Consider the following 26,523-nt stretch of genomic DNA (forward strand, 5'->3'; position numbering starts at 1 on the left):
TCTAGACCTGAAACTGAGACCTTTCAGTCTCTCACCTCTGTGGCCGGGGTCACAGATGACATCCATCCAACAAATGTCTTGAAATACTCTGCACCAAGGTTTAATAGCCGCTGAGGTCCAAAAGCCTCACTGTTAACTATTTTAAGTGGCAACTGGCATTGTTTCCTGCCACAGTCACAGCCCTGAAAATAAGTTTTCAAGCAGAGTGGAGAGTGTCAGAGCTGCCAGGGTCTGGATGTTTAGGATTCTTGGAGAACAGATCCTCTCAGCTTGTGTTGTGGTGTTTGGCAGGAGAGAACCAGGCCTCTGCCTCTCTGTTGGTCTGTCTGTCTGATGCATTGCTGGGGAGGGACGTTGGAAATATTTAGATATTTAAAGAGCATCTGTGCCCTGTTCGAGGGTCAGCGCTCAGTATTATTTATTCTCCCGGCTCAATTAGTCCGGGGAGTCTGTAACCTCTCAAAACCAGCGGGGAGATTGGAACGTGCAGATACACACATTCATGCACACACACACACACACAGACACACACACACACACACCCACACACACAGACGCTGAATACAAACCTCTGCCTGAGGTGTGTACATGCAAGACTTCACAGACAGGCAGACAACCAGATGCAGTTAAGACGCCTAAACAGGCAATGATAATAACTCAACACACTCACATGCACATATCTCTTATACTACTTATAAGGTAAACTACTTATAGGTAAAAAAACATACACATAGTTATGTCAATACAATCAGCTGAAGTCCATTAAATACTCCATTCCTGTGTGTGTGTGTGTGTGTACTGTACATGCAATTTGCTGAGCTGTGAAAGCCCTTATTTGATCCAAGCTGAACTCATGTTGACTCTTATTTAACCTCGGCAGGTAATCTCCGCATGTGTTTTTATTTCCCGAAGCGCTCTTTGCAGGAAGGGGCCGGTGTTCGGCTGTACAGTAGAGTGTGTCGATCTTATTGCCCGCGACCGCAGCAGAAACCATTGCCAGGTGGGGTGCCATGCCACGCAGTCGCAGACTTAGGGGTGCCGATGGATATCTCTGTCTCCCTAAGTGTTTCAGGATGGCTGGTGTGGAGGCATTAGGCGCTGTCAGTCACTCACTGTCACGGGCAGCGCTGACCTCCTGTGTCACCGGCAGGTCACATACAGAAACACTTAGACCAAGTGGAGTCTGGTGCTGCTGGTGACTTTGACTGTGACGGGATGAATCGCATGCTGTAATTCAGTCATTGGGTCAGTTAGTCAGTCAGCCAGTTAATTAGCCAATCAGTCAGTCAGTAAGTGAGTCAATTAGTCAGTCAGTCAGTCTGTCAATCAGTCAGTCACTAAGGCTACCTTCACACCGCAGGCCTTCATTGCTGCTCATATCTGATTTTTTTGACTGTTTATATCTAATCCAGGATGTAACCCATATCTGATGCCAATATGAACTGACAATGATGTCAGAAAGACACAAAGACTAACAATAACAAAATAAATCGCATCAATTTTTGTACCTGCACTTCTCTGGCTTGTTTGGAACATAATGGTTATTGTATATGCCTTCAAGTTTTGACTGAATTGAGACGTCTCCCCAAATACCAATCAAGTCAGCTATCGCGCTTTATCTCCATTGTTGTGTCCCATTGTCCTCCATGCTAACACTGAAGCAAACTCCAATTTGAGCGTTCAAATGCAAGTCACATAAAGGTTGCATTCCACATATCCATGTTGTCCAGATTGGAAATGGCAAAAAATACGACTCCATGCAGCTTTTTGCTGTTCACAAACATCAGATCTGTGTCACATGTGAGGGAGAAATTAGAACTGGGACACTTTGGGTTGCAGTGTGAATGTAGCCTAAGTCAGTCAATCACCTGATTAAAGTGCTTGATAAAATCTCCTTGGAAGAAATGTTTTGGTTCTAACCAGGCGAGGGACCTTCAAGGCTCTATCTCTGCAGGAGATGAGATATTTTTCAGGGTAGATGGAGGAGATTATTCGCCTTGCCTGGAGCGATGTGCGATGTGTGTGATATCTGCCTCCGCTGGTGTTGTGTGGGCACAAGACACGTAGTCCAGGGTTGTGTAAAACTGCCTTTTGAGAAGCAATCACACTGAAGTGTTTTTTTCTCCCTCTTTGAATTTTTGGTGTGTTGGAAACAAAAATAATTGTATGTGGCTCTTTATGTGGCTGTAAAATGTAATTAATGAATTAACATCATGCTCACTGACTGAAATCACTTTAGAATAGTATTTATTATGACAAAAATAATTTTAAACAAGTTTTTGTTGGAATGGGTCATTTTGTTATTAATCCGGCCACAATTAGCTGACCAAACTTGCTCTGGTGTGTCAGTGCAAAAATTATTAGTGCTTTACATAGCCTATGCAATTTTTAGTCACTAAGCAAAGCCAGGAACTGTAAAAGTCCCAGCACTGCATTTACAGCAGCAATTGTTCTTATTTTTTGTCTATATTCTGTCTAGTGTAAATTGTATTTTTTCATGTTTTTTAAAAAACATTCAATTTCAAAACATGTTTAAAGGCCTCCAACAAGACTCTTTAACAATTCTTTGAATCTTCTATGATATATGCTTCATGTTATGTGTATGATATGTACAGTATCTCTCTCATGCAGTCTGTCACTCACTAAAGCAGACACAGATGCACATGCAGTACATGATCTCTCTCTCTCTCTCTCTCTCTCTCTCTCTCTCTCACACACACACACACACACACACACACACACACACACACACACACACACACACACACACTATGAGGCTCTCAGTGTGTGGCCACACAGGATTTGCTACAGCAGGAAATAGAATATAAACGATGTGATCAACAGACAAGCAAATGGTGTAAGATTGTAAACAGATTGCCCACATCTGGGGAAGCTTTTTCCGCTTTCCCTCATTCTCTCCACTTCTATCCATCACACCGTGGAGAATTCAGATCTGGACTTATTTACTGTTGTGGCCGTCCATTATAGTGGTTTACGAGAGCTCAGTTTCACCACAATCATGGAGAAACAGACTTGTACTCTCTCTCTTACCCGGCATGGAATGAAAACCAAATGGATCGACTCGGACTCCACCAGGTCGATTGGCTTCCATTAGTCCGCATCCACATCGCTAGCGGCCCTGTACGTCCAACAGTAGAGGCTTTGCTGGCTGTCTGAAGGTTTGCCCTTGTTACAATGAACAATGGAGGGCAGAAGTAAAGTGAAAGCAGCTTTTCATAATGAAGGATGGAAATCCTAGCTGGAGCAGCGTTTATGGTCCCAAGGGAAATACACATGGGGCATATTATTGCCCGTTCTGAATTTAGGATTGTAAGGAATTAGCATGGCTGAGAGGTCCAGCTCATGGATTTAGTACGTTTTTATTCCAGGTAAAATTTTGACCGCGGTTTCTTCTGAGTCTATTTCAGACGATTACATAGACTAAGCTTTAAATAAAATGCTGCATCTGGCCCATGTGCTTGGCAGATGACTTTACAGTTGAAGCAACAAAGACGAGCTAACGGCGTCACTGAAATTACAAGCTGCATCCGACTCCTTGCTGTTCCATTCATGTTGTACACAACCACAGCCTTGATTACAGAGCGCCGTCAGCCAGCTCTGCTCACCCTGCTATCAGCACTTTCCCTGCAACACACCGAGTGAAAGCATCCCTCCCTGCTCTGAAGCAGGGCAGTGCCATCACTACTCACCCCTTAAACCACTCATCAGGCCTAGGGAGGCTCATGACAGCATCCCCTTCACATCCAGACTCCCAACTGGCACGGTGAAACCCACCAATGCCAAAAAAGCAACCATCCATTAAGTAAATTTAAAGACTAAAAGAAAGAAGAAATGATCAAAGTCCTCAGCTGAGAGTCATTCACAGAAGATCTAAAGAGTGGAGATTCTGCTGTTACAGCTGTGTGGCTGATTTCACTGCTTCTATAGCTGCCTGTGGTTGATTTGGCTCGATGGAGATGTAGGAGTGGTTCACATCATCATCATCACCCTGCTGAAGTCCCATTCATCATCTTTGTCAAAGATTTCTCGCCTGTTAACAACTGAAATTACCACCCACCAAGCGCCAGAAGAAGGTGAAATTTGTCTTTTGGTAGATAAATCTGAATGGTTCCCCCGCCACACTGGCTGGTACCTTTTTTTTTTTTTAAACACCTCAGTCTTTGGTCCTCGCCTGGTCTCAAACTTTGTCCCTCCTGGCCACCATACACTCTCTCTGACTGTGATGACAATGACATCAAAGCAAAACAGATCAAAGGCTCTATATCAAACAGCCCCCTGATTGGCTGCGTGTTATGCTGCTCTACACAAAGCGGAAGCGTCTAATTGTCTGTTTCTCTGCTGCCTGGACGGTTAACTAGCCCGGTGTTTGCTGAAACTTCCTGTTATTCCCATGTGGTGACATAGCAGGTGTGAGGCCACCAACAGAAAGAAAGAAACACTGAAGACAAAGACAAAAAAGATGCATTGTATAAGTTTTAAATTAACTCTAAATCTGCTCTTGTCTTTTTATTGAATGCTTCACACATGAACTGAGTCTATACATGAAATAGCATTGAAAACGGGTAAAGTGAGATACTGTAAAAAATGTACAGTATCGCCCACTCTTGGCAGGTGAGCCAAAAAGTTCTTTCAACATTTTGGTCACTGCCTTAGAAATTCAAAGATGTGTCCCTCTGAGTGGAGTGAAGATGTCTGAATTGAAATGTTTCTCTTCATCGCTGGGTGGACTGCGGTGGCCTCCAGCTCTGTGCGTCTCCTCTGACCTCCCCCGGCTCCTCCGTCACTGCTGGGGAATGTGAGGAATGCCGCTTACTGGGACGTCCCAGCACTAGGTCATCAGCCGGCACCCGCACGACCCCTGACCTCAGCTGTGACCAAACGCTGAGGGTGGGAGTCCCTGACCTTGTAGAGGATTTACCCATAGACAGGAAGAAGACAGGCACAGACTTGCTCACACACACACACACACACACACACACACACACACACACACACACACACACACACACTCTTATCTGTCTTACACAACTTGTGTGCTGCAGCACCAGTTTCTCCTGAGAGGATATGAGCTGTGACCCGGGAAGTTTTACAGACTACACAGCACAACTGCTCATTTGAATTTTATTGTGGTGCGGGACATCTGCGCATAGACATGACACAGACACGCATCTCACACACACACACACACACACACACACACACACACACACACACCTGGACCCTCATCTAGATCTAATAGGATCTCAGAAGGGTGTCTAGTGATTGATCTCATGTGATCTAAGTTCTCCTCTTAAGTAAGTGTGTGTGTGTGTGTGTGTGTGTGTGTGTGTGTGTGTGTGTACATAGGGGGGATTTGACCTGAATTCCAGTCGGCATGCTGTGTGTCAACAATGCTAGTTTTGTGTAATGTGACAGCAGCAACAGGAACAAGTCGTCTTAATGGAAGGAGTTCAAATCCTCCTTGGAGGCCTGCGAAGGGAATCGTAACACAGTTTTTACATCCAGCAGCCTGTGGGTGGTGAGTAATTACCTCCGCCAGCGAAGTTGGCAGCAGATCATGTTTTCACCCCTGTCTGTTTGTTTGTTAGAGGATTTGGATGAAATTTGGTGGATAGATTGATCCCGAGGCCCGAGGATCAGCTAGTTAGAATTTGGTGATGATCTGGGATTTGATACAGTGTTTGTACGCAGCCTTCGGTTCAAACAAAATATGTAAATACTTTTTATAGTTTGTTTTAGCCGACTGCGGTGCCAGTTGAGTGCGGTTTGTCGCAATACAATACAGTGTTTGCCAGAAAGTAAACGATCACAGGAAAGTGTTTGTGTGTTAGGTGTAGTTTCACGAGGCAGGAAATCACATTAATTAAAAGGAGATTTATTAATATATCAGGGGAAAGGGGGAGAGCTGGGGGTGAGACTCTGAGGGAGTTTGGCCTGGAGTCGTGACGCGGCCGGCTGCCGATGGTGGTGTTGTCCTGCCACCGGAGGGGGGCGTTTCCCGGGCAACTGACCCCCCGCCAGACCAGGACATAGTAGAGAATAGGAAAGGTGGAGGAGGGTCACATTTGTGGACAAAGAGGGGGCATGTTGGTTTGTTAAGTTAAGTTTATTTTATTTGACATGGACATCACAGCACCTGGAGCTTATATACTGTTGGACAGGTGATCAGAGGGATAGGGATCAGGTGTGTGAGCAATTACTGTGAGCAGCTGTGGCCGGTTTCAATTGGAGTGCATTCCAGTGCTGTCCTCCTCCCAAATTTCAGTTGACCAATTAACTCCATTTTAAGTGTATACTTATGCTTCTCTGTAACTGACAACTCGGTGTCCCACTATCTGAATTGTCCTGATAAACCCCACTTATCCGGTACTCCAAGCAAGTCAGAACAAATGATTAAAATTATATACTATTTCAGCAAGGTAAGATTTAACTTTATTGATCCCCGAGGGGAAGTTGAGTTAGTATGTGCATGTATGTGCCATGAATGTAAAATCCAGTGGCTGTGCATTACCTGTGTTGGTTTTCTGTCAGTGTGCCTACTCCACTGTGTTTTCATATCTTTCATATCTTAATTGAATTTTCCCTAACTCTAAGCAGAAGTTCCTATGTAGAAGTTCCCCCAGTAGATAAGATAAGCATGGCATGTGGGTAAGGGTTAACCCGCTCATAAGATGAGCTTGAGATCTGCTCTTTTTCAAGTCATGCCTATCTTTACGGCCATCTTTAAGGAACATGTGTTTTGAGGCGTCTGAGGTAATCATATCTGAAACCATTCTGCCAGCGTTGTGAAGCAGACCTCTCATACACCTTTTTAAATTAAGATTTTTCTGAAAATATCATTGATGTGTATGTCACCAACTGGAGTTCACTGTTTTCCCACTTTTTCATTTACCACTACATCACCAGGAGGGAACCCCCTTTTTTTCTTTCTTCTCTATGGGGAAGACGATGTCATTAAATTGGCCGCTCTCCAGCAGTAAATCACTGTCGGTGTGTGTGTGTGTACACACTCGAACGCACAAACGAGTTACGGCCACTCTCACACACACAAACGCAGACATGGCCACTCAACACACACACACACACACAAACGCGCAAGTTTGTATTTTCTCTCACACACGCGTCCACTTACCCCCACACATGGCGAGTGTGTGTGAAAAGCCAGATGAAATGTAGCGGTGTGTCGACCCCTGACACGGCGGCGCGGCCGGCGCTTTGCAGCAGCACCCCAGAGGGAAGTAGCGAGCGGCTGAAAATATGTCTAAAATGAGGAAAATGAGCTGCCTGGGGCTCCGGCTTATGAGCTGCACCTTCCCCCCAACAGCTCTACTGAAGATTTATTTGCTTTCTTTTATTTTCTCAGTGTGTGTGTAAAGTGTATTTTGACACTCCTGTGAAGAATGCACTTGGAATAAATTTGATTTGACTTACTGCTGCAGTCACGCGCATACCTTCTGTGCCAAGACCCACCAGTAGGTGTGTGTGTGTGTGTGTGTGTGTGTGTTTGTGCACATACACATGCATATCTCTTTACAGTTGGCCCTTGAAATAAAGAGTGGATGTATTTCTCAATTGTTATGGGTTCCAAAGTATGTCGAGAATTTGTTAAATCCGCACTATTGCTTCCAGCTTGTCAATAAAATTTACACACAACACTTTGTTCACGTTTTGATTCATGGGGTTTATATTTTCATACTTCCACGCTTCCCTAGTTAAATGGCCTCACTGTACGGTGATTTATTGGACATGATCATGGGGGCTGTATTTGTTCACAAGCCTTGACGTGTTTTTTGCTGTTTTTTTTTTTTTTGACGAGACAACACAGAAACCTTCCCACTATTGTCCTCGGTTTATGAGAAGTCAGGGAAGGGCCAGTGTTAGATTAGCTGTTCGGTTTGCTCTGCTGTGTTTTCTCTGTAATAAAGAAGAGGGTGAATATTCTCAACTGCTGATGGATGCTTTCCTCTTGATGAAAAACAGCCATTCTTTGTTTCGTACACGATCTTCGTAAGGACGGGATGATGATGATGATGGAAGGAGAAAAACTAATGAAAAATAAGCAACAGGTGTGCTTCGTTTCACTGTAGGAAGAGAAGGGATTGGTAACAGAAGAAAGAGGAGAAGGAGAATCAAATCAAAAGAAACAGCGAGTTTATCCGCTCAAAGTCACACTGCTTATCTTTTCTGGATGCATTTCGTGTTTTGATGAACTACAAACCGCCCACCTCCCACTGAGTGTTTAGAGGACCAACCTGTGTCTGTATGTCTTGCCCCCCCCCCTCCCTAAGGCCCCTGGAAGATTTTGGAGCTGAGCAGTAACCTCCTCTGCTCTTACCCCCCCCCCCCCCCCCTCCTCCCCCCCCTCCCACCCCTCCCACCCACAAAGTCTGGCTGCTCGACCCCTGAGGGAGCGTCTCCTGGATCCGGTTGCATCCTCGCTAGCGGCGGTCTCTGCAGGGGAACTCCGCTCTGTAACTCGGAGGGGGGAGTGGGAGTGGGAAAGAAAGAAAGAACGGGGGAAAAAAAGGTGAGAAAGACAGTGAAGTGGAAAATAGGAGACGGAAAGGAAAAGTGAGAGCAATAAGAGGAAGAGGAAAGAGAGAAGAAGAAGAGAGGGAGATGTGATCCTCAGAAGACTAACCTGCCTGCCAAGATAATTTGCCTGCCAGGCTACTGTCTGCTGCACCGTCCAGCCTCTCCGCTCCCTCCAACAACAACAACCCTCCAGACACACACACTCAAACTCACACACACACACACACACACACACACCATCCTACCTGTTCAGTGGATCTGGTGCATGGTGAGACGAGGCTTATTTCAGGAGCCTGGACCCACTATGTCATTAACAAAACACTTGAGCTGCCTCTCCATGAGGCTCAGACAGGCTTCATATAATGGACTCATGTCTCTCTGGTCCTCACATACCAACAGTGCTCATTTTAACCCACAATGCTCCGCTCTGGATCTGGGCAGTTTAGTCTCATGGTGCGTTCATGCTGGTGGGAAGGTCCGACATACAGGACCTCCAAGTCAGCTGCTAAACAGCGTTGCATTCATGTGCGGTCATGTCAGAAAATCAAACCCGGAAGACAAACAATAAATAAACACAGACGTCTTGCAGCTTGAAAAGCTAATTTGACGAACTTCATTCAAACAAATGTTAGGTTAGTAACAACAAACTTGCAATAAATGTTTCTCGATTGCCACCATTGCGTCATAACTTGGAAACTCGCAAATTTTTTCTCAGAGTTCCCAACTTAATCATCTGACTTTGGAGGGTGTTCATGTGAAATTTCCAAATTAGGAAATTTGTTTTTCCGATATATCCGATAGCACATGAATGTACAATCAGCTCACATACCACCATCAGCTTTAGGAAGAGGTTGGAGGAGGTACATTCTTCTCTCCTTCAGGTAATCCTTTAACTGTGCTGACTTTGCGGTTTCACTTACTTCCCTGGCCATTTCTTGACCTTTCTTGTTGTCTGAAGTTTGTTGCTGCCTCGGGCAGATTTTTAAAGAGCGGCTGTTTGACTGATGAGCTGATTATGTGGTGAAAAGATGGACAGGCTTGAACCGTCATTGTGTGATTGAGCTCTGAAGAGGGCAGATCCATTACCTCATCAGAGAATGGCCTGAACTAAGTTTGCAGTTTGAACCAGGAAATACTCCTCCAGGGCACTTGAACTTTCCGTACTCTACTCTGGGCTAAATTCCTCTGACATTTAGCAGTTACAGAGCCTTTTAGATGATGTTTCTGCCATGACAGCTGACTCACTCATCATCAACTGTGCTGATTAACATTCTTTGCTGACATGGGAAATAGATAGAAGTGTGGACTTCCATGCAACTTCAGCTGGGAAAGAGCTGTTTATATAGATTTGCGTCAAATGAAAATAACACATATTTTGGATATTGCAACCGTCTCACTTGGTGACCAGTGGTTCCTAAATGTGTAACTGAGCACTAAACGTGATTTCAATGTCACGACTCTGCTTTAACTCTCATATAGTCGAGGATCTTTTTTGGCTATGTATACACCAAGCAGTAAATACATTACATATTTAAACAATGCATCAACAGCTATAAATATCAAAAATATGTACCAGATAAGTCCATATGTAAAAGATAAAGCTTTATTTTTGTCATATACCCCAGAAGACATAGTCTAACATGTAGACGTATACTAAACTTTCACTTTTAAACCATATGTAACCTAATTACAGATGACAATAAACCATTTAGACATCTTTTAGACGGCTAATCAACATAAATTGTTCAGTGGGTCAGAGAACCTCAGAAGAAACTGTTCATTTCGGTGATTTTTGGATCCGTCGTTGGTTCTCAAATGCGTTTCAACGTGTTTCCTTTCAGCAAAGCCCCTTCAACTGAAGCTGACTGCTGTGGGAGGCGAAGCCTGTGTCCCCTTTGTCTGTTAAAAGCTGCTCAGCGCTACACCACCAGATTGATTTCAACATGAACAAATACATTTTATATTTCTCTGGGGTATGGAGGGGCGGGACGGAGTGAGAACTGGATGAGATGAATGCTGGCATTGTCTGCTGGGGCACACATACTCATTGCCTCACACAGACACACACACACATACACATTTCCCATAGCGTCCTCCTTAGTGCTTCCCTTCAAGACCCCGTTGTGTGTGAACAAAGTGTTTGCCTGCTTTGGATTTAACACTTAAACACCACACCAAGCCCACCTCTTCTTTTTTCCAGCCCGTCGTCTTTACAGGCCCAGTGGAAAAGCTGAGTGCGCCCACGCTCACGTGAGAGCGTGACCCTTGACCCCTGTCTCAAAGGGGTTTGTCCATAAATGTTTCCTTCAAATGTGCCGATCCTCGTAATGTCATTCTCAGGCGGGAAATCCCCTCGTTTCAGGAGCTTTACGGGGGACGGAGTGAAATGTCTACAAAATGTCCGAAGTGGTTTTGCCTCATGTTATCTCCTCTGAGATAGTGGTAACCTCTGAAACACTGAAACTTACAAGCTGTTGCAAAACTGTAGAGATAACTACTGAAAAAAGCCTGGCTGCTAAATCTCATCTTCCATCCGTGGGCGTCCTGAGTGTCACTCCATGTGTATACCTCCCCTACACACATCACATCCTCAACCAAAACCTCCTGCAAAGTGACAAGAGACAAAACACAACTGTTAGCCACATTTCACATTTCTGGCACCACTTGGATTTAAAAAATTTTTCCCAGTCCAGAAAAAAGGCCCCTTTATGTGAATGGAAACTGGTGGTGTTTGAAATCACAGGATGGCAGAGTAAAAATAAGACGTCGGCTAACCAGGCCTGTTTTTAGAAGCTCCTGAGAGAAAGGAGAGTGTGTTACTGTATTTTGGGGGCAGGAGGGGAACGTGAGAGAGGTGTTAGGAGGAGGAGATGGAGGAGGAGGCGGAGGAGGAGGAGGACATTAAAGGGCGATTTTCCACCCTGTCTGCACTACTCAAAGCGTACACACCTTGTGTTTTGAGGTTGCCGCACAAAGCCGGCCTTGTGTGTCCTGAAACTGCCCAGGAAGCGAGAGCAGACGTGGGAAAAGAGCGTGATGGTTGACTAAGGATACAGTAGCTGATGTGGAGTCTGGTGGCTTCTGGATAGCTTAGAGGAGAAGGTTGTGTAGCGTTTCAGCGTTAGCCCCCACAAGGCTTTACTGGGCTGCTATTGGAGATGGAAACGGATAATGGAACCAATCATTTTCCTCTTCAGTCAAATGATGTCAGCCACAGGGCAGGCGCAGTTACAGATGTACAAACAACGGCTTCGATTCAAGCTGCCTGATCCAGATTAGCTCATAATAGACATGAACTGTGTTTTGATAACTAATAGGTTCGGGATGATGACCGTCTGTTTCCCCGCTCTGGATTCCTGGTGAGTTCAGGCCGCTACGATGAAGTGTGCACGCTCAGTTTTCCCCTAATCAAAGCCAGCAGTCCCAGACCACACAGCCGGGGCACGCTACCCCGGCGGAAGTCCACTCTCCGCTCCCGTGTACAGTGGCAACATTATTCCACCGCTGTTTTCTTTTCGCCGTACAGTGCGCCCCGCCTGCCAGGGCTTTATAGGAGAGATGAAGGATGGAGGGCCCGGGCTTTTCCCAGCTTGTCATGCCTCCTGTGTCTCCGCGCGGCGCGGCGTAATGAAAAGAGGCTTTTAAGCCGCGACAGCGCCGAGGCTTTTTCAGGCATTCCTTCGACATGACCTTATAGGAGGAACACGCTCGGGCCCAGGGTGCGGCGAGGACAGGCAGAAAGAGGCCAGTGTGCGGAGCTGTCAGCAGGAACGGACAGATGAGAGAAAGAGGGGTGGCGTGATGGAGAGATAGACGGGGGGAGGGGAGGGCAGTAAGGTACACAAGGCTGCCCCCAAGTTTTACCCATGACATCACCGAGAGGAAAGCTCTCCTCACGCACTCCTGAGATTTTTTTTTTTTCCCGAGGCATGTGCTTAACGTGTTAAAGCCGTGTTGTATGTAATGTACACCTTGACTGGCTGGCTGGTTTCCTGACTAGCGTGGCAGAAATGTGAGTTATAGTCCAGGTCGTGTGTTAAAGTGTTGTTTGATTTAGCAATGGAGCAAAAACAAACCCACGTCTGGTGAGTTTAGCCGCTCCGCAGTGATGATCAAGCGACTTATTCACACCTTCAGTGTACAATACTGACATTATGTGGCCTATGTGTACAGCAAGTATGTCCTGAAGCTGTTTTCGTCAATCAAAGTTACGGAGTTAATGAAAAGATCAGTTTATGGGCACATGATGGAAAGGTTTATTTGTAAAGGCTGTAATGTTTTCCTGCCCAATTAGCGTCACACTTGCATCATGAGCACCCTATGGCTATGTATTTTAGTGTGTGTTTGTGTGTGTGTGTGTGTGTGTGTGTGTGAGTGCAGTAAAAATGGCTGACTGTATCGTCCTCCTTTCCCCCTGTCAAATCTTACCCGAAGTCTGATTGGATACAGGTCTGCATATTCTCTTACAGTAGGGGATCATCCAGTGTAAACAGACAGAAAAACAGACAAAAGTTGTTTTCCAGGCTTCCAAGAATTCCAAACGCTTCCTTGAACCATCAATCAATGCAGCGTGTGCTTTTGAAATGATCCAGAGTGGAAGGAAGAGGGGGCGCTTTTATAGAATTACGACATAATTCCTCGTGGCGAGGTCACTGGGCATTTGGACAGACTTTCCCATAGTTCAAGTTCCTCGTGCCAGCACCTTCTCCCAGCATATCTGCTACAACTAACACTGGCAATAAAAAGCTTTGTTTGAAAGAGCCAAAGGGTGTAAACCGCTTTCCTCGCCATGCAAGTGGAACCCAATCCTACTCCCATTTGCTAATGATTTACAAGTATTGTGAAATATCATTTTCCCTCGCATTTTCAACCAGATGCTCATATCCATGTGCCAGCCAGGGATGAATTGTGCTTCTTGAAGTGCCGTGTTTCCTAAAGCTTAAAGCCTTAACCCATTAAATAGAGTTTACAGTGGAAACCATAAGGATCCAGGGCTGTTATATGAATAGACTACTGTCCAGTGTATTTCAGTACTTAAAAGTGGCACAGATACACTTTTAGACTAATTTCAGACTAATAGTAAAGACATCAAAAGTATGGAATAACACAAATGGAATTATGCAGCGACCAAAAAAAGTGTAAAACAAATCAAAACTATCTTATATTGTAGATTCTTTAAAGTAGCCAAACTTTGCCTTGATGGAAAGTCAAAGGCTTTGGAAAGAAATTCATCTATTCACTATTCACTATTTATATTTGTCTAAGAAACAAATTTCAAGCATTTAAGCATAAGCCTTTAGATCAAAATGGCTTTAAGATGATGAAAAACAAACTTTTGACTGGTAGTGTAGATGTAGCTCATAAGCTTTCTGTAGCCAAGCAACAACCCAATACGTTTCACAGACAGACCTGTTGATGCAGGGAATCTCCTGCCAAAACTCAAACGCGGGTTTCCATACATTTCCTCTCTTATCATAAAATTCACCTCATTGTTGTGTCTAAGCAGCTGAAATGTCTGGCATTGTTTGGTCTTCTTTACACACATCTGAAGTCATGATATGCTGCCGTACCAAAGATAAATACTATGTGGGTTTTCTTGCTTGTTTGGCGGATAAATACCTAGTGCAGAATACGTCTCAAACCCCCGCCGCACAGCACAAATATTGGTTTAGCGACAGTAAAGTTGGTATAGGTCTGGTCAAGAAAATTACTACTGTGTTTATAGAGGAGTAAATATTCTTCCCATTAAAACACTGCCTGGATGGGTACAAACAGACTTGCCGCTCTCCAAACAGATGGCTGGAATGTTAAGGGCCGGTGCAACGGAGATGGCTTTCCTACTGTTTGTAAATCCATGGTTTGAGGTGTAGGTTGGACAGAATGAGGTTTGCACCATGCTGCTGGCAGTTGAACATTATCTCACTACTTTGCAATACGGTTGAAAGTACCACACAATGTGAATTCAGGACAAGCTTTATTTTCTTTCCACGTTCTTCCTTCCAGAATTTTTACAAGCGCAGGTTTAGCTGAGGACATGTTTTTGTTATAATGGACGTCACCGGAGAGACAAGACCCTTCGTAGATATGAGCTTAATCAACCGCTTGTTATGTCTGGCGACGTGTAAACAGCCCTCCTCCACATCTTCAGCGATGGCGGATAGGTTTGTTATAATGTGACCGTTCCTCCCCATTGCAGCACATTCCTTAGCAGCTTTATCACATCAACCTTTTTAAGGAGACACCACTTCTTCTCTTTCAGTTGTCTTAAAACCGTTATTGGCTGCGTATGGGTGCTGTTATCACGCTATAGCAAATCTTCCTGCTGGAATGTGTACAATGCTAAGTGATGTGAGGCCATATTGTACTGTAGGCAGCCAGTAATAATATAATAAACCTTTTCAGGAAGGTCACGTCCCTGTGAGTTGAGGATTAGCAGGCCGACTGGCCCTTTAAATAGAGCATTAAGAAATGTTTGGATATGTAATAGCCACAGGCATACATTTGACACGTGCAGAGTTAGCGACACACTACAGTGATTAGCGCGTAGTTAGAGTGATGTTTTTCTATGGGTCCCCTATGGAGAGCAGACCCGCGCCAGGAGGTCTGAATGAGGCCGGTGAGTAGAGAGCTCAGTCTGCTTTCACTTTGAAATCTTCACTGCATGGACTTTTGCTCCTGTTTTTATTGCAGCTGTTCTCGTGTCCAGTGTTAACCTGAGCACTAGCCCCAATCTGCTTTGCAAGAAGTTTCTAACCTCTTGGGAACCAGAAAAACCCTCTGAAATACCTTGTCTCGTAAGTATTCAGGGTTGCGGTTGCCAGGTTTGACCACTCACCTTGTAGCTACATGTTGTTGCCAGCTCCTCTATCATTTTTTGGTTGCTGGCTGCCAGGTTGGTGAGTTCTGATTTCTAGCTCTGACAAGGCGGCTGTTAACATCTGTTTAACTGTCTCCAGTCCAGTTTGCGGCATCGCGGTACGTGCTTTTTGTCACAGCACCACCTCTGCATCTCTGGCGCCACCCCAGGCCTATTTACATACCTGTGAATCATGCTGGAGGCCCTGAGGAGAAAGGCATGCGAATGGCCGTTTGACTTGGCACCACACGATGCCCACATCAAGAACATTTTCCTCGGAGTGGCAGGGCGGTCCGGCCAGCTTGTACACAGGTTGCTCTTTAGCAAGGAGGGCAAACTGAGGGCTCGTACTGAGCGGCAGTCATTCACCTCTACAGGTGCTGCTTTGAAATTCATGTGAGAGGAAAAATGTACTCGCTCTGTACAAGGTCGACACGTCTGCATGTGTTCAAAGACGAGCTTTTAGTGGCAGAGTTTCAGTGTCGCTGTGGTTTTGAAGCTTGTACTGTTTGATGTTGCAATTAACTGAAGGAGTTCAGATCCAGCTCCACAACATATTACAGTGTCTGTATTTGGAGAAGCGTCTTGATTGGCAAATTGAAAGCAGATGATGAAGCTTGAGACAGCAGCTTACCAAAAATTACATTAACACTGCGACTCACTGTGTGTAACCCCCGGTGTCACACAAATTCTATTAAAACAGTATGATTTTCCAATGAAATCCTCTGTGTGTGTACATACAATTTCCCATGCAAAATAGAGACAGCTGACCAAAACCAAAGTCCCACAATGAGTAATGCAGAAGAGATCACAGAGTTAGACGTATCTTCTCAAAAAGCTGACTTAACTCTTCTAACATCCATTTTTCTCCTCTGTGGCTGACCTGGGGAAGGCAGTCACGATAATGGAAGGAATTTTGATTTAACCATGCATGGTTGTCTCCAGGCTATATTGTTTTCCATTACACTATTCAGTGTAAACGATGATTGATTTCTGCTCTGTCATCCTGAGGGGGTCTTTTCACTTTTCACTTTGCACAGTTTGATGTATGAGCATGTGTTTCTAATGCGAAATCTGCGAGCTTGGATCCTTTTCGGGTTTATGACATGTTGATACTGTACTCCGACTCCCAGCAGCCCTCGGTGCAATCATCTCTCTCCATAAATCGCTGACCTCTTTGCATGTGTGAAGTCAGGCGGTATTGAATATATGACTCTAAATCCATTATCGCTCCAGAGTGAGTCGTTCACTAACTCCCACGTCTGTTCCTCCTCTGGCTTATCTGTTCCAGTGGATAACTCTTGTGGAGGAGGGTTTCTTTCTTTTTTGGGGGGAATTTTCTGGCTTGGGTAGCTGTTGACCTTATTCACACAGTGGCCATTTTGAACAGTCGGTGTGGGGAAACTCTGCCTAGAAGATTAGCATATATAAACTAGCGTTACTTAAACACATAAGTAAGGACTTCAGATAAACCAAACAGTTATCAAATTAGCCAGCAAACCCCTAGACTCTGGTAGGTAGCGATAATGGGCCAAATATATTAAAATGTGAGCCTGATTACTAAGATCCATTCATTTTACTACATTTTTCAATCGGTATCTGTGAAATGCTAAATGTTTGTATGATGTGCATCTTGGTACACAACAGTAGGATAGAACTGGGCTGTACTCACTCTTCCAAGTAGAGTTTCCCACCCCAAGTGTTCAAAATGTCCGCTGTGTGAATAAGGTCAATAGGAGGCTTTCATTTTCTTAGGTGCAAACGCTCCTCCCTATAGTGTTTCTTTAACACTATGGCCGTGCCTCAGGAGTAAACTACTTTTCATAACTTAGACATGAGCAAATGTTGAAACAGCAACCCATGTTGGGTCATATGCTCAGAAATGCGAAAACCCCTTGATTAAAGAGGGATAATGCTGTCAGTGAGTCTCCCATGTTTAAGGCTTCCCCAGGCTCTGGACCTCTAGTCCCAGGACAATAGCTCTGGCAGTGGCCGGCCACAGCTGTGTTTGTGCTGGGTTTGTGTGCTGGAGTCGATCCCCCCCTTCCTCCTGCTGACCCCCTGGCCTGAGCCAGGCCGTCCCTGAGGGGCCAGAGGAGGAGGAGGAGGAGGAGGAGGAGGAGGAGGAGGAGGAGGAGGAGGAGGAGGAGGAGGAGGAGGCGGAGGAGGCAGGTGGGCTCACAGCCTCCCACGGTGGCTGCAGGCAGACTTCTTCCCTCTTCTGGACGCCACAGCCTGTGCGGTCCTTGGCACTTGGTCTCTGCTACTCTGGACAGAACACAATATGTGGTTATCAAATCCAGGAAAGCCAAGTCGATGCTTGTGTCCTTGTGGAGAACGTTCTTCCCAAATTGTCTTGGAAAGAACTTGTCAAGAATGACAGAACAGAGGATGCATCTTTAGAGTTAGAGATGGGCTGCATGCTTGAGGTTGCGCCATCAATTAAAGGAAAAGGCCACCCTCAGATAGTGTTACACTGATAACATCAATGTGTGATGTTCAATGCATTCCCCAAGTTATTTTGTGATGAAGTGTTGTAATTAACTTTTTGGCGTACTGCCTTAACCTGCATCATCTACTTCTACTTCAGTGATGTTCTACATTTCCCAGAATGACTTTTGACAACTGCCAGCAAACGGGTGTGAACTTGAATTTTGCTATGGGTTATACATGTGGGTGGAGAGAGTGATGGTAATAGTAGAGTGAGAGTTTTTCCAGTCGAAAAAAAGCAAGAGTTAAGCCCCTTACTCAAAGTTACTCAATGTAGCTGCATTGCATTCTGGTCTATTGAGGCTGTTGTCGGTGGAGAAATTCACATCTCTTCCTCTTCAACGATGGATTTCTCTCTGTATGACTGTTGAATGTCGGTGCAAAATGGCGGCTCTAGAAAGAAGCCCTCGCTCTTTGATTCTGAGGGACTGACACCAAAACCTAATGTTTACTGTCGATGTTTTTGATTGAAAGATGTTCTGCTATTAAACTCCATTGTATCTGCGCTGGAAATATCTCAAGATGACGTCACGTTCTACGTTTGGTCGGTTATCCATGAGAATAAGAAATATACACCACCAAATAACAAAATAGACCCAGGAATGCAAGCTACATCGCCAGTAGCTATTTCTTAACAGTTTTAAAGTGTTTTAGGGTGGATTTTTCCTTTAAGACAACACTGTTAATTTCTCCAGCTGTTTCAACTCGTTCGCTCTGTATTTCTGTTTGGACATAATACATCATCCTCGCAATGAATCTTGGGGCTTCCCATTCGTTCTCGTCGACCAAGTCACCATTAGATGCATCCTTAGTTGACAAGTAAACTTCAGGGATCTTTACCTGTCCTCTGTCCTGACGTTCTTTTGTTTTGGAATCGTTCTTCGGCTGTAAAATATTTCATCAAACACATCATGGACACAAGAACACACAAGAATGCATTTTGAGAAAGACCCAGTGTGTCCCCCTTGTCCTTTCATGGTGTTCGCCCCCACCTCCCTCCCTCTCTTTCTCTCTCTCTCCCCTGGTAGTTGGTCAGTCACACTGGGACTCTTGGTGGCTCCAGCCAGGTGATCTGGGCAGGAATGCAGTCCACGCCGACTCACTCTTTGACCTTTCAGAAGTAACCAAGCTTATCCAGCCAGGCTTTTCTCTCCTGCGTCTTCTGCCGCCACAATAAAAGCGCCCCAACCTTGGCCGACAGGGAAATCATTCTTCAAAAAGAAGTGGGTTGTTTGTGGGAACAGAATGTCCACTGCTTCCATCTGAGCAGTTCAGCATGTCTGCTTTGTGATGTGTTGTGCAGACTTTTTGGTAACTTGTTTGCCTTCCCCCCTGGCAAACACAATGTGCTTTGTTTACACATCTATGCGAGTCTGTCCAGTCAGCTGTGTGCAGGGAAGGTCACTGTATTCTTGAATTATTTCCCAGGACTTGGATTTCCCAAGTCATATCTTGTTGACTACTTTCTTGTTCACCCCATGAAAAAAATACAAAAAGCACAAACATTTTTGTTCTAACAAATAACTTTTGAGTGGCAAAACAGAGGGCTGTGTGTACTGAGGAGCTGGGGGAGACTTTCTCTCTCAGCTACTTTTTGGCAACAGGCGGGCCTGACCTTCTCAACTGTCAGGAGAGAGGCTGTGAGATGCTGGGGTCTGCTTTAGGTTTGCACCTGTTGGGAACATGAAGGATTTAAACAAATGGGGTCAGATGCCTCTTTTGCGATGTTGTAACCGAGCTAACGCTGCATCATGAGATATGTTGCATTATATTATATGTATGTATATATACTGTTGTTAGAATCATGTTGCACCATGAGATTTGTCCTTTCCTCCACTAGACAGCAAGCTATGTCCAACCTCGTTTTTCATCCACCTCTCCATCTGCATCTCTTTTTTCTCTCATAATTCCTCTTCTTATTCTCCCATTCTCCCTTTATTCCATCTTTATCGCTCTCCTACTTTTCATCTAAATCTGTACATTGCTGCACAATAACAAAGTACAGCCTGTAAAGAAGAGATACTTTATTAGGTAGCATGCAATAGAGACTGACAGGAAAGATGGGAAAGAGAGGGGATGACATGCAACAAGGTGACAGGGCAGCGGGCCTCGAATCCAGCATGTGCCTCAGCTCGTTTCCTCACCTCTGATCTGCAGTGTGAATACAGGCTCTGTTTACCATTGTGAAAGGTGGCTGTGGGCTTTTCAAGAATGTAGCTGGGAGAAACCTGCCCATGTTGGGGCTTGACCATGATTAGGATCTGATCAGATAGGGACACGGCATGTTATGAAGGAAGAGTTCATCCAAATAATTTTCTAAAATGACATATTTGTTTAAGGGAGAAGGAGGTATTTTAAAGTGACTATCGAATGAAGAAAGATAGATAAATGAGAGGAACTCGCTCACGCCAGACATCTTGGCTCTTCCTTTTTGAAGTGAGCTTTGTTCTTCACACGGAGCCGGGTGACGTCCTGTGTTGTGTAACAGGCGAGAGCGCTAAGCGTTGGAATTAAGTGGTCAGCTTTGAGGTTTACAGACCTTTGATGTGAAAGGTAAGGATGTTAACTGATGTATGTATAGCTGGATGGGGAGGGGAGTATAGCCTCTTTTATTTTCCCCAACATCTGGAAGTCCTCTCTGTGCCTTGTACAATAGGCCACCTGTGCTGCCTCAGTGCAGAGGGCAGGAAAATTAAGTCCTCTACTTTCATAGACAGGAAAGGAGGAAACTTCTCTCTGAAACTGCTGGACAGAGACTTTACAGTCAGTGAAGACGGTCACCTGGTTAAGTTCATTGACTATGATACTTCTGGTAGATTATGAATATATTTAGAAAAATACTGGAAACGATGTATATCATGCCAAAGTGTATTGGCTCTCCAACTATATTTTGAATGAATGTCATCTACATGTATAAATACATTTTTTGTATATGAAACATGTCTCCAAACATATTCTGAGGTATATTGTGAAATGTATTTTTTTCCCCCGTATGAGTTAGTTTTTCAGTCGACCAGCTGCCAAGAATTAGATATGACAGCTGCTGGCTTTCATCCTTTTAACCATGAGGTCATTCACACATGATGTGGTCTGTACAGTATCCATATCAGACACACACACACTCACACACACATATAAATATTCACTTCCTCCCAACTCTGTGTTTAGCCCACAAGTCAACAATGCTCGCCAAACTCCTTCCAATCTGTTGTGTTTATGTTAGATACATTTTTCAGTAAGAGGATGGGATTCCTGTGGTAATTATTTCATCCTCTAATTCTAATTGTCCCTCGAGGATAAATAAAAGTTTTTTGAATTGAATTTAATTATAATACTCCTAAAATTCTTGAATCCCACATGGTTTGAGAGCAGAAAGCTCATCTATCATGGTAGAGCTATTAGCTCCAAGGATGGCAACTCTCCCTGCTGACAGGATGTGGACTGGAACAGTCCGTCCCTCTAAATCTACCAGGTTTTTCTCCCCTCTGATGAACCAAATCCATCTATATTACTTTTTGAACTACTAATGCATTCCAAATTGCCTGACGGGAATAAATTGTTAGAAATGGTCTGAATGTGCCCTATTTTGGTGCATAGTCAGTTTTTATTGCAGGACTCCAATAGAAGACTGAAGATGAAAAATGAAGATGTCTGGCATCAATATTTATTTAGATTTTATAAAAGCACATGCACTTATAGTCACATAAGAATTGAACAGAGACACCTGTGTACTTGCAAACACATTTTGGACGCCCCCGTTAGTGTCAGTGGAGACGTGTGGCATGCTGTTATGCTAACCATTAAATTGTTAAAATCAAATTTCACACATTTTCTTGTTTATAAAAGACAGATGTAACAGAGAAAACAATTTCGGTTGTTGTGGTTACATTGGCGAGCTAACCAAACAGATTATTTTTCAGCAATGGTAAACAAAGTTACTAAGAGGACCTCTGTTTTACATTTGTATGTTACATGATCATTATTGGATCACAGGAATATTTTGTTACATTTCAGGTCAGAGAACTCTGACTCTGGGCCATCTAGTCCCTACTTATGTTTGATTGATTGTAATAGCAAATAAATGCCTAAAGTGTAAATATAAAATGTAACTGATGGAGGATATGTCTAGCTTTCCCAGCTATCTGTCAAATGATGCATTCACTTTCATTTCGTACTGTGGATCCTCCTACTTCGCTTAGTTACACTATAGTCATCTATGGCCCAGCTAGAGACAGCTGGACTGGAAATGGTCATCTGACTCATGGCACATTTTTCCCTCAAGTGATGCTGTATGAACTAAACCATGGGAAATGCTGTTTGGACGAGACCTCCTGCTTATTCAGCCAGCTTTCAAACACAGCTGGCACATGAGCTGGTATAAAACATTAACTTGACTGGTGATTTGACTTCATGTCTGTGTTCATACTTTCTCTCTGAGTGCTGAAGGCCATAGAGATTCAGCCCAGTTTGTACTATTCACAGTCTCAGTAGCTGTGTGTTGATTTCAGACTTGTCATTTACATTATTTTAAATCTCTTTCTCTCTCCTCTTTCCTTCTCTATAGTTGAAGCAGCCTGACAAGGCGGCGGCGGCAGCTCACACCTATTTCCAGGCCAACCCAGAGCATGTGGAGATGGGCCAGAACCTGGAGCAGTACAAGGACCTGCAGGGGGTCCAGGAGGACCACTTTGTGGACCGAGAAGCCCGCCCTCACCAGGTAAGACAGGAGGGCCGAGTCTGAGAGCCTGTTTGGATACCTGCACATCTTTCCTTTCCTTTCCTTTGTTCGATCATTACCTCCTTCCACACTCTTCTTCTTTCCTTCATTTGTCGTTAGCTCTATCTTTCCTATCATTCTTTCATGCCTCTTATACCTTCCTCACTACTATACATTCTTCCTTCCTTCCTTCCTCTGATCTTCTCCCTCCAGCCCTTGCTTCCCTCGCTGCCTCTCTAACTCCCTTCTTTCTTTTCACTCTTACTTCCTTCTTTTCACCCTTCCTTCTTCCCTCCCTCCCTTCCTCCCTCCCTCCCTCTCTCTATTCTCTCCTTCCTTCTTTTCACCCTTCCTTCTTCCCTCCCTCCCTTCCTCCCTCCCTCCCTCTCTCTATTCTCTCCTTCCTTCTTTTCACCCTTCCTTCTTCCCTCCCTCCCTCCATTCCCTCCTTCCTTCCTTCCCTCCTTCCTCCCTTGTGATTACTGCTTTGCAATCAGTGTGTTTAGTTTTAGCTGTGTTGATGCTTCTGCCTCAGCCAAGTAAGCATTTCTGTTAATCATTGTGACCTGTTGAATTTTTGCCAGCTTTTGTCTTCAGCTGCCTTTGCACCTTGCCAAAATGTCTAGCCAGCCAGGGAATCATTTTAGTTTAGTTTTTCTGCTCCTCTTCTTTCCAAAAGGGGTAACTGCGGCTGTATGAAGCAGTATGAAGGGGCCTTTGTGTTTGTGGCCAATGCAGTTTAATGATTGGAGACTCATTTAGGTCGTTAAGTGCTGGTTGTGGTGAGCGTTGAAAGCCATAGCAGTTTGAATCAATTGCGCACGGCTGTGTACTATCATTTTCTACATCTCTCTCTCTCTCTCTCTCTCTCTCTCTCTCGTCAAATTTATTCATAAAGACAAGAGCTTGTGTGATAATAAGTGATAATTCTCGTATTTTTTATTTTTTTTTTGTTTGTTTAATTTTGGCAGCTTTAGTGCTAGTTTGCATCAAACAGTGTGTCGTCTTTTTCCTTGGATTTTCTATCGATGCAGTTTGAGTTTCTGTAGGTGGCGCTCTTTTCTTTGTCTGTTCAGCTATGGTGGCTATCACTGCTCATGCTAACTACCCAGTTTTTCTATTTATTGCAAACAAATCGCTGTTGCTGCTGCTGGAAACCTAAAACGCATCACTTTCTGCCTGCCAGCGGTGTTTTCCCAGGAAAGACCTACTTGACAGCGGGTGTTTAGAGCAGCAAATGTAAAAGCTTTCATGAACTGGGTTGAATCCCTATTGTGTTATATCAATAGAGGGTAGCAAAATGGATATTTCTATGAAAATGTCAAGGACTATTACTTTAACAAAACAGGTTCATCATAAAGTGCTTCACGGAGCAACAAAGGACATAAATCCAGATATCTTCATTCCTCTCTCTCTTGTCTTCCATCTCTCCCTCCATCCACAGCGCTCCTTCACAGCGGGAGTGAGGTTGTATGACAAAGGCGACTATGAGGGGGCCATCGTGCTGTTCGAGGAGGCTCTGGTGGAGTACTACAAGGCAGACGTGGAGTGTCGGGCGCTCTGCCAGGGGCCGCAGAGGTTCGAGGGCCACGACCACCTGCTCTACCGTTACAGCCTGCAGGAGCTCATATCAGGTAAGAGCCAAGAACTAGCTGAACAGGTTTAGTTGTAAAGACCACAGTCCCCCGTTATGCATCCTTCAGTAGTTCAGCTGCCTGTGCATTGATGTAAAGTAGGACTGAACAGGCATATAATAACAAAGAAAGTGTCTCTCCAATTGTGTAGAAATATGGAAGTTTAAAGCAAGGCATGTATGTAAAAGTGCAAGGCTACTCAGCCCTCCTTCCCCAGGTAAATAAAGATTAAATGACATTTCCAGCATGTGGATGGACCTGCTGTTTGAATATGATTTGCTGGTATATAAACCCAGAGCAATAATTAACTATTTACTCAGTGTATGTTTTCATTAGAACCAGCGCCCTCTCGGTGAGGCTGTGGTTCAAATTGTTTACAACCTCTCTCCGTGTCACACCCCAGCAAACATTTTGACATTGAGTAGATGTTGATACGACGGCCTGCACCAACCTGTAAATATCACACCAAAAAGCTGAGATGACATCTGTACTCGTCCATAGCTGCTACCAGCATTGTTTTGTGAAATCAGCACCTAATGTGACATCAGTTCAATGCAAGTTGGTTTAATATGATTTTTTACAGTGCCATAAAAGCATATTGGGAAATTGTTTTGCTTGTTTGGGTTGATGTTCCTGCACATCGCTGTCTGTCAAAGGCTTGCTAAGATGTTGTGCTTCTCCCCCCATCTGAGAAATCCCACCTTGCGCTGTTTGTTGATGTGGGAGCACCACTTTGCGTTAATGTTTAGATGCACGGCCTCAGTGGTTTAGCAAATGTCAGGAGTGAATCTTGTGATTCTGAAAAGCCTGAGGAGTTAATTGCTGACAGTATCTAAGACGAATGGAATGAGACTGTTCGGTCGATGTGCAGAGTATTTTATCAACTTATCAGTGGCTTGGCGCGAGGTCAAAAGGCAGATGAGGGATAACAGGCATGGAGGAAGAGAGGAAGAAGAGAAGAGGAGGTGCAGAAAGAAAGAGAGAGAGAAGTTAGTTTAGTCTGTGTTAGGAATTCACCTATTCCACAGGACTCGATAGCCCAAAAACAATCAAAGCGAGTTGTTTTTGATGGCATGTATTTATTTTAATTCAGAGGATGAATCAGGAATATATACTGAATAATTTATTTGTTGAGATGAAACTTCAAATTATTTCATCAATATTTGTCTTCATGGGTTGCCAAGCTTTTCCTGGCAATCCAGATTGTGAAATAAAGATATTTGGATATGACAATGCCCCTCCCTTGGCTTGCATTTCTTGGAAGTTAGAAAGGTAAAAAATAAACATCCAACCGCACACTGAAAGACTTCAGACCTGATTCATATTTATATTTTATGACCCTCATACATATCTAAACCGCAACACCATCTTTAGTCCTGTCTAAACAGCTCCAAAGTAGAGCACTGCTATAACAGGGAATCTACAACATGGTAAAAATAAACATGTTTAGAGCAGTGCACTGTTTTTTTTAAAGAGATTATTGGATAGTATACAGTAAAGACTTACAGGAAACACAAGAGAGAGACATAGAGCAGGGGTTTCATGTCAAGCCACCCAAATAGATACCGATTATTAGGCAACAAACCCCGATTTGGTAAAATTTGCACTGTACGTAACAGATGATTCTCCAACACTACATCACATGCGGTTTCTCTATTATCTCCAAGGGAAAGGTACTTACTGAAAATTGTGCTTTCAAAGATCTCCTTGCTTTAAATGGCTTTTTCACCTGGGTTACTTTATGGCAAGTTGACGTTACATTCCATCTGCTCCTTTGGCCTCTAAACGACTATGACTTCTCATACTCATATTTGATTAATGGGCCTTCCCCATCTAATACCCTGATATTGTCATTGGAAAACACTGTTGCAGTCACCCTGTAAGTGCTTCACCAGACCTCTGAATATCTTTAACTTGAACCCTATGAGGTGACTGTAGAGGAGGAAAAAAACTATGACTAGCTTAAAGGCTGTTCTAAGGTAACAATGCATACTCACATGTGGGATTAATTCTTAAGTTCAGCAACACATTACGGCACTCGAGAGAGTAAGAGAGCAAACCTGGGAGACTTACTGCAGAATGCAAATCTCCCTCTGGTAAGCTGCCTCTGAGAGCATGTGCCAGTCAGAAACTAATGTAAACCATTCGGCCCTAGTTAGTGCCGATGTGTCGAGTGTTATCCTCTGCTGTTCCAAACTATTAGCTGAGCTGTATGCAGTGAGCTCCGGGGATTTGGTAGACATGCTCTATTACCATCTCCGACAGCCCAG

General features: G+C 44.2%; 1 protein-coding gene across 2 annotated transcripts in view; it reads left to right on the forward strand.

The window, feature by feature from the left end:
* p3h2 (prolyl 3-hydroxylase 2) overlaps positions 1 to 26,523 on the forward strand; it is a 65,448-nt gene that overhangs the window by 21,345 nt on the left and 17,580 nt on the right. Inside the window, exons 1-3 of one of the 2 annotated variants that reach the window (XM_071908560.2) lie at positions 15,126 to 15,172; positions 22,467 to 22,619; positions 24,064 to 24,253. In XM_071908560.2, coding sequence (XP_071764661.2) covers positions 15,164 to 15,172; positions 22,467 to 22,619; positions 24,064 to 24,253 — 352 coding nt within the window. In that variant the 5' untranslated portion in view covers positions 15,126 to 15,163. Of the gene's footprint in view, positions 1 to 15,125; positions 15,173 to 22,466; positions 22,620 to 24,063; positions 24,254 to 26,523 lie in introns of those variants that run through there. The other variant, XM_071908559.2, reaches the window with a different exon arrangement.

The sequence above is a fragment of the Centroberyx gerrardi genome, chromosome 9, assembly GCF_048128805.1.
Source record: "Centroberyx gerrardi isolate f3 chromosome 9, fCenGer3.hap1.cur.20231027, whole genome shotgun sequence".
In the NCBI taxonomy this organism is placed as follows: Eukaryota; Metazoa; Chordata; class Actinopteri; order Beryciformes; family Berycidae; genus Centroberyx; species Centroberyx gerrardi.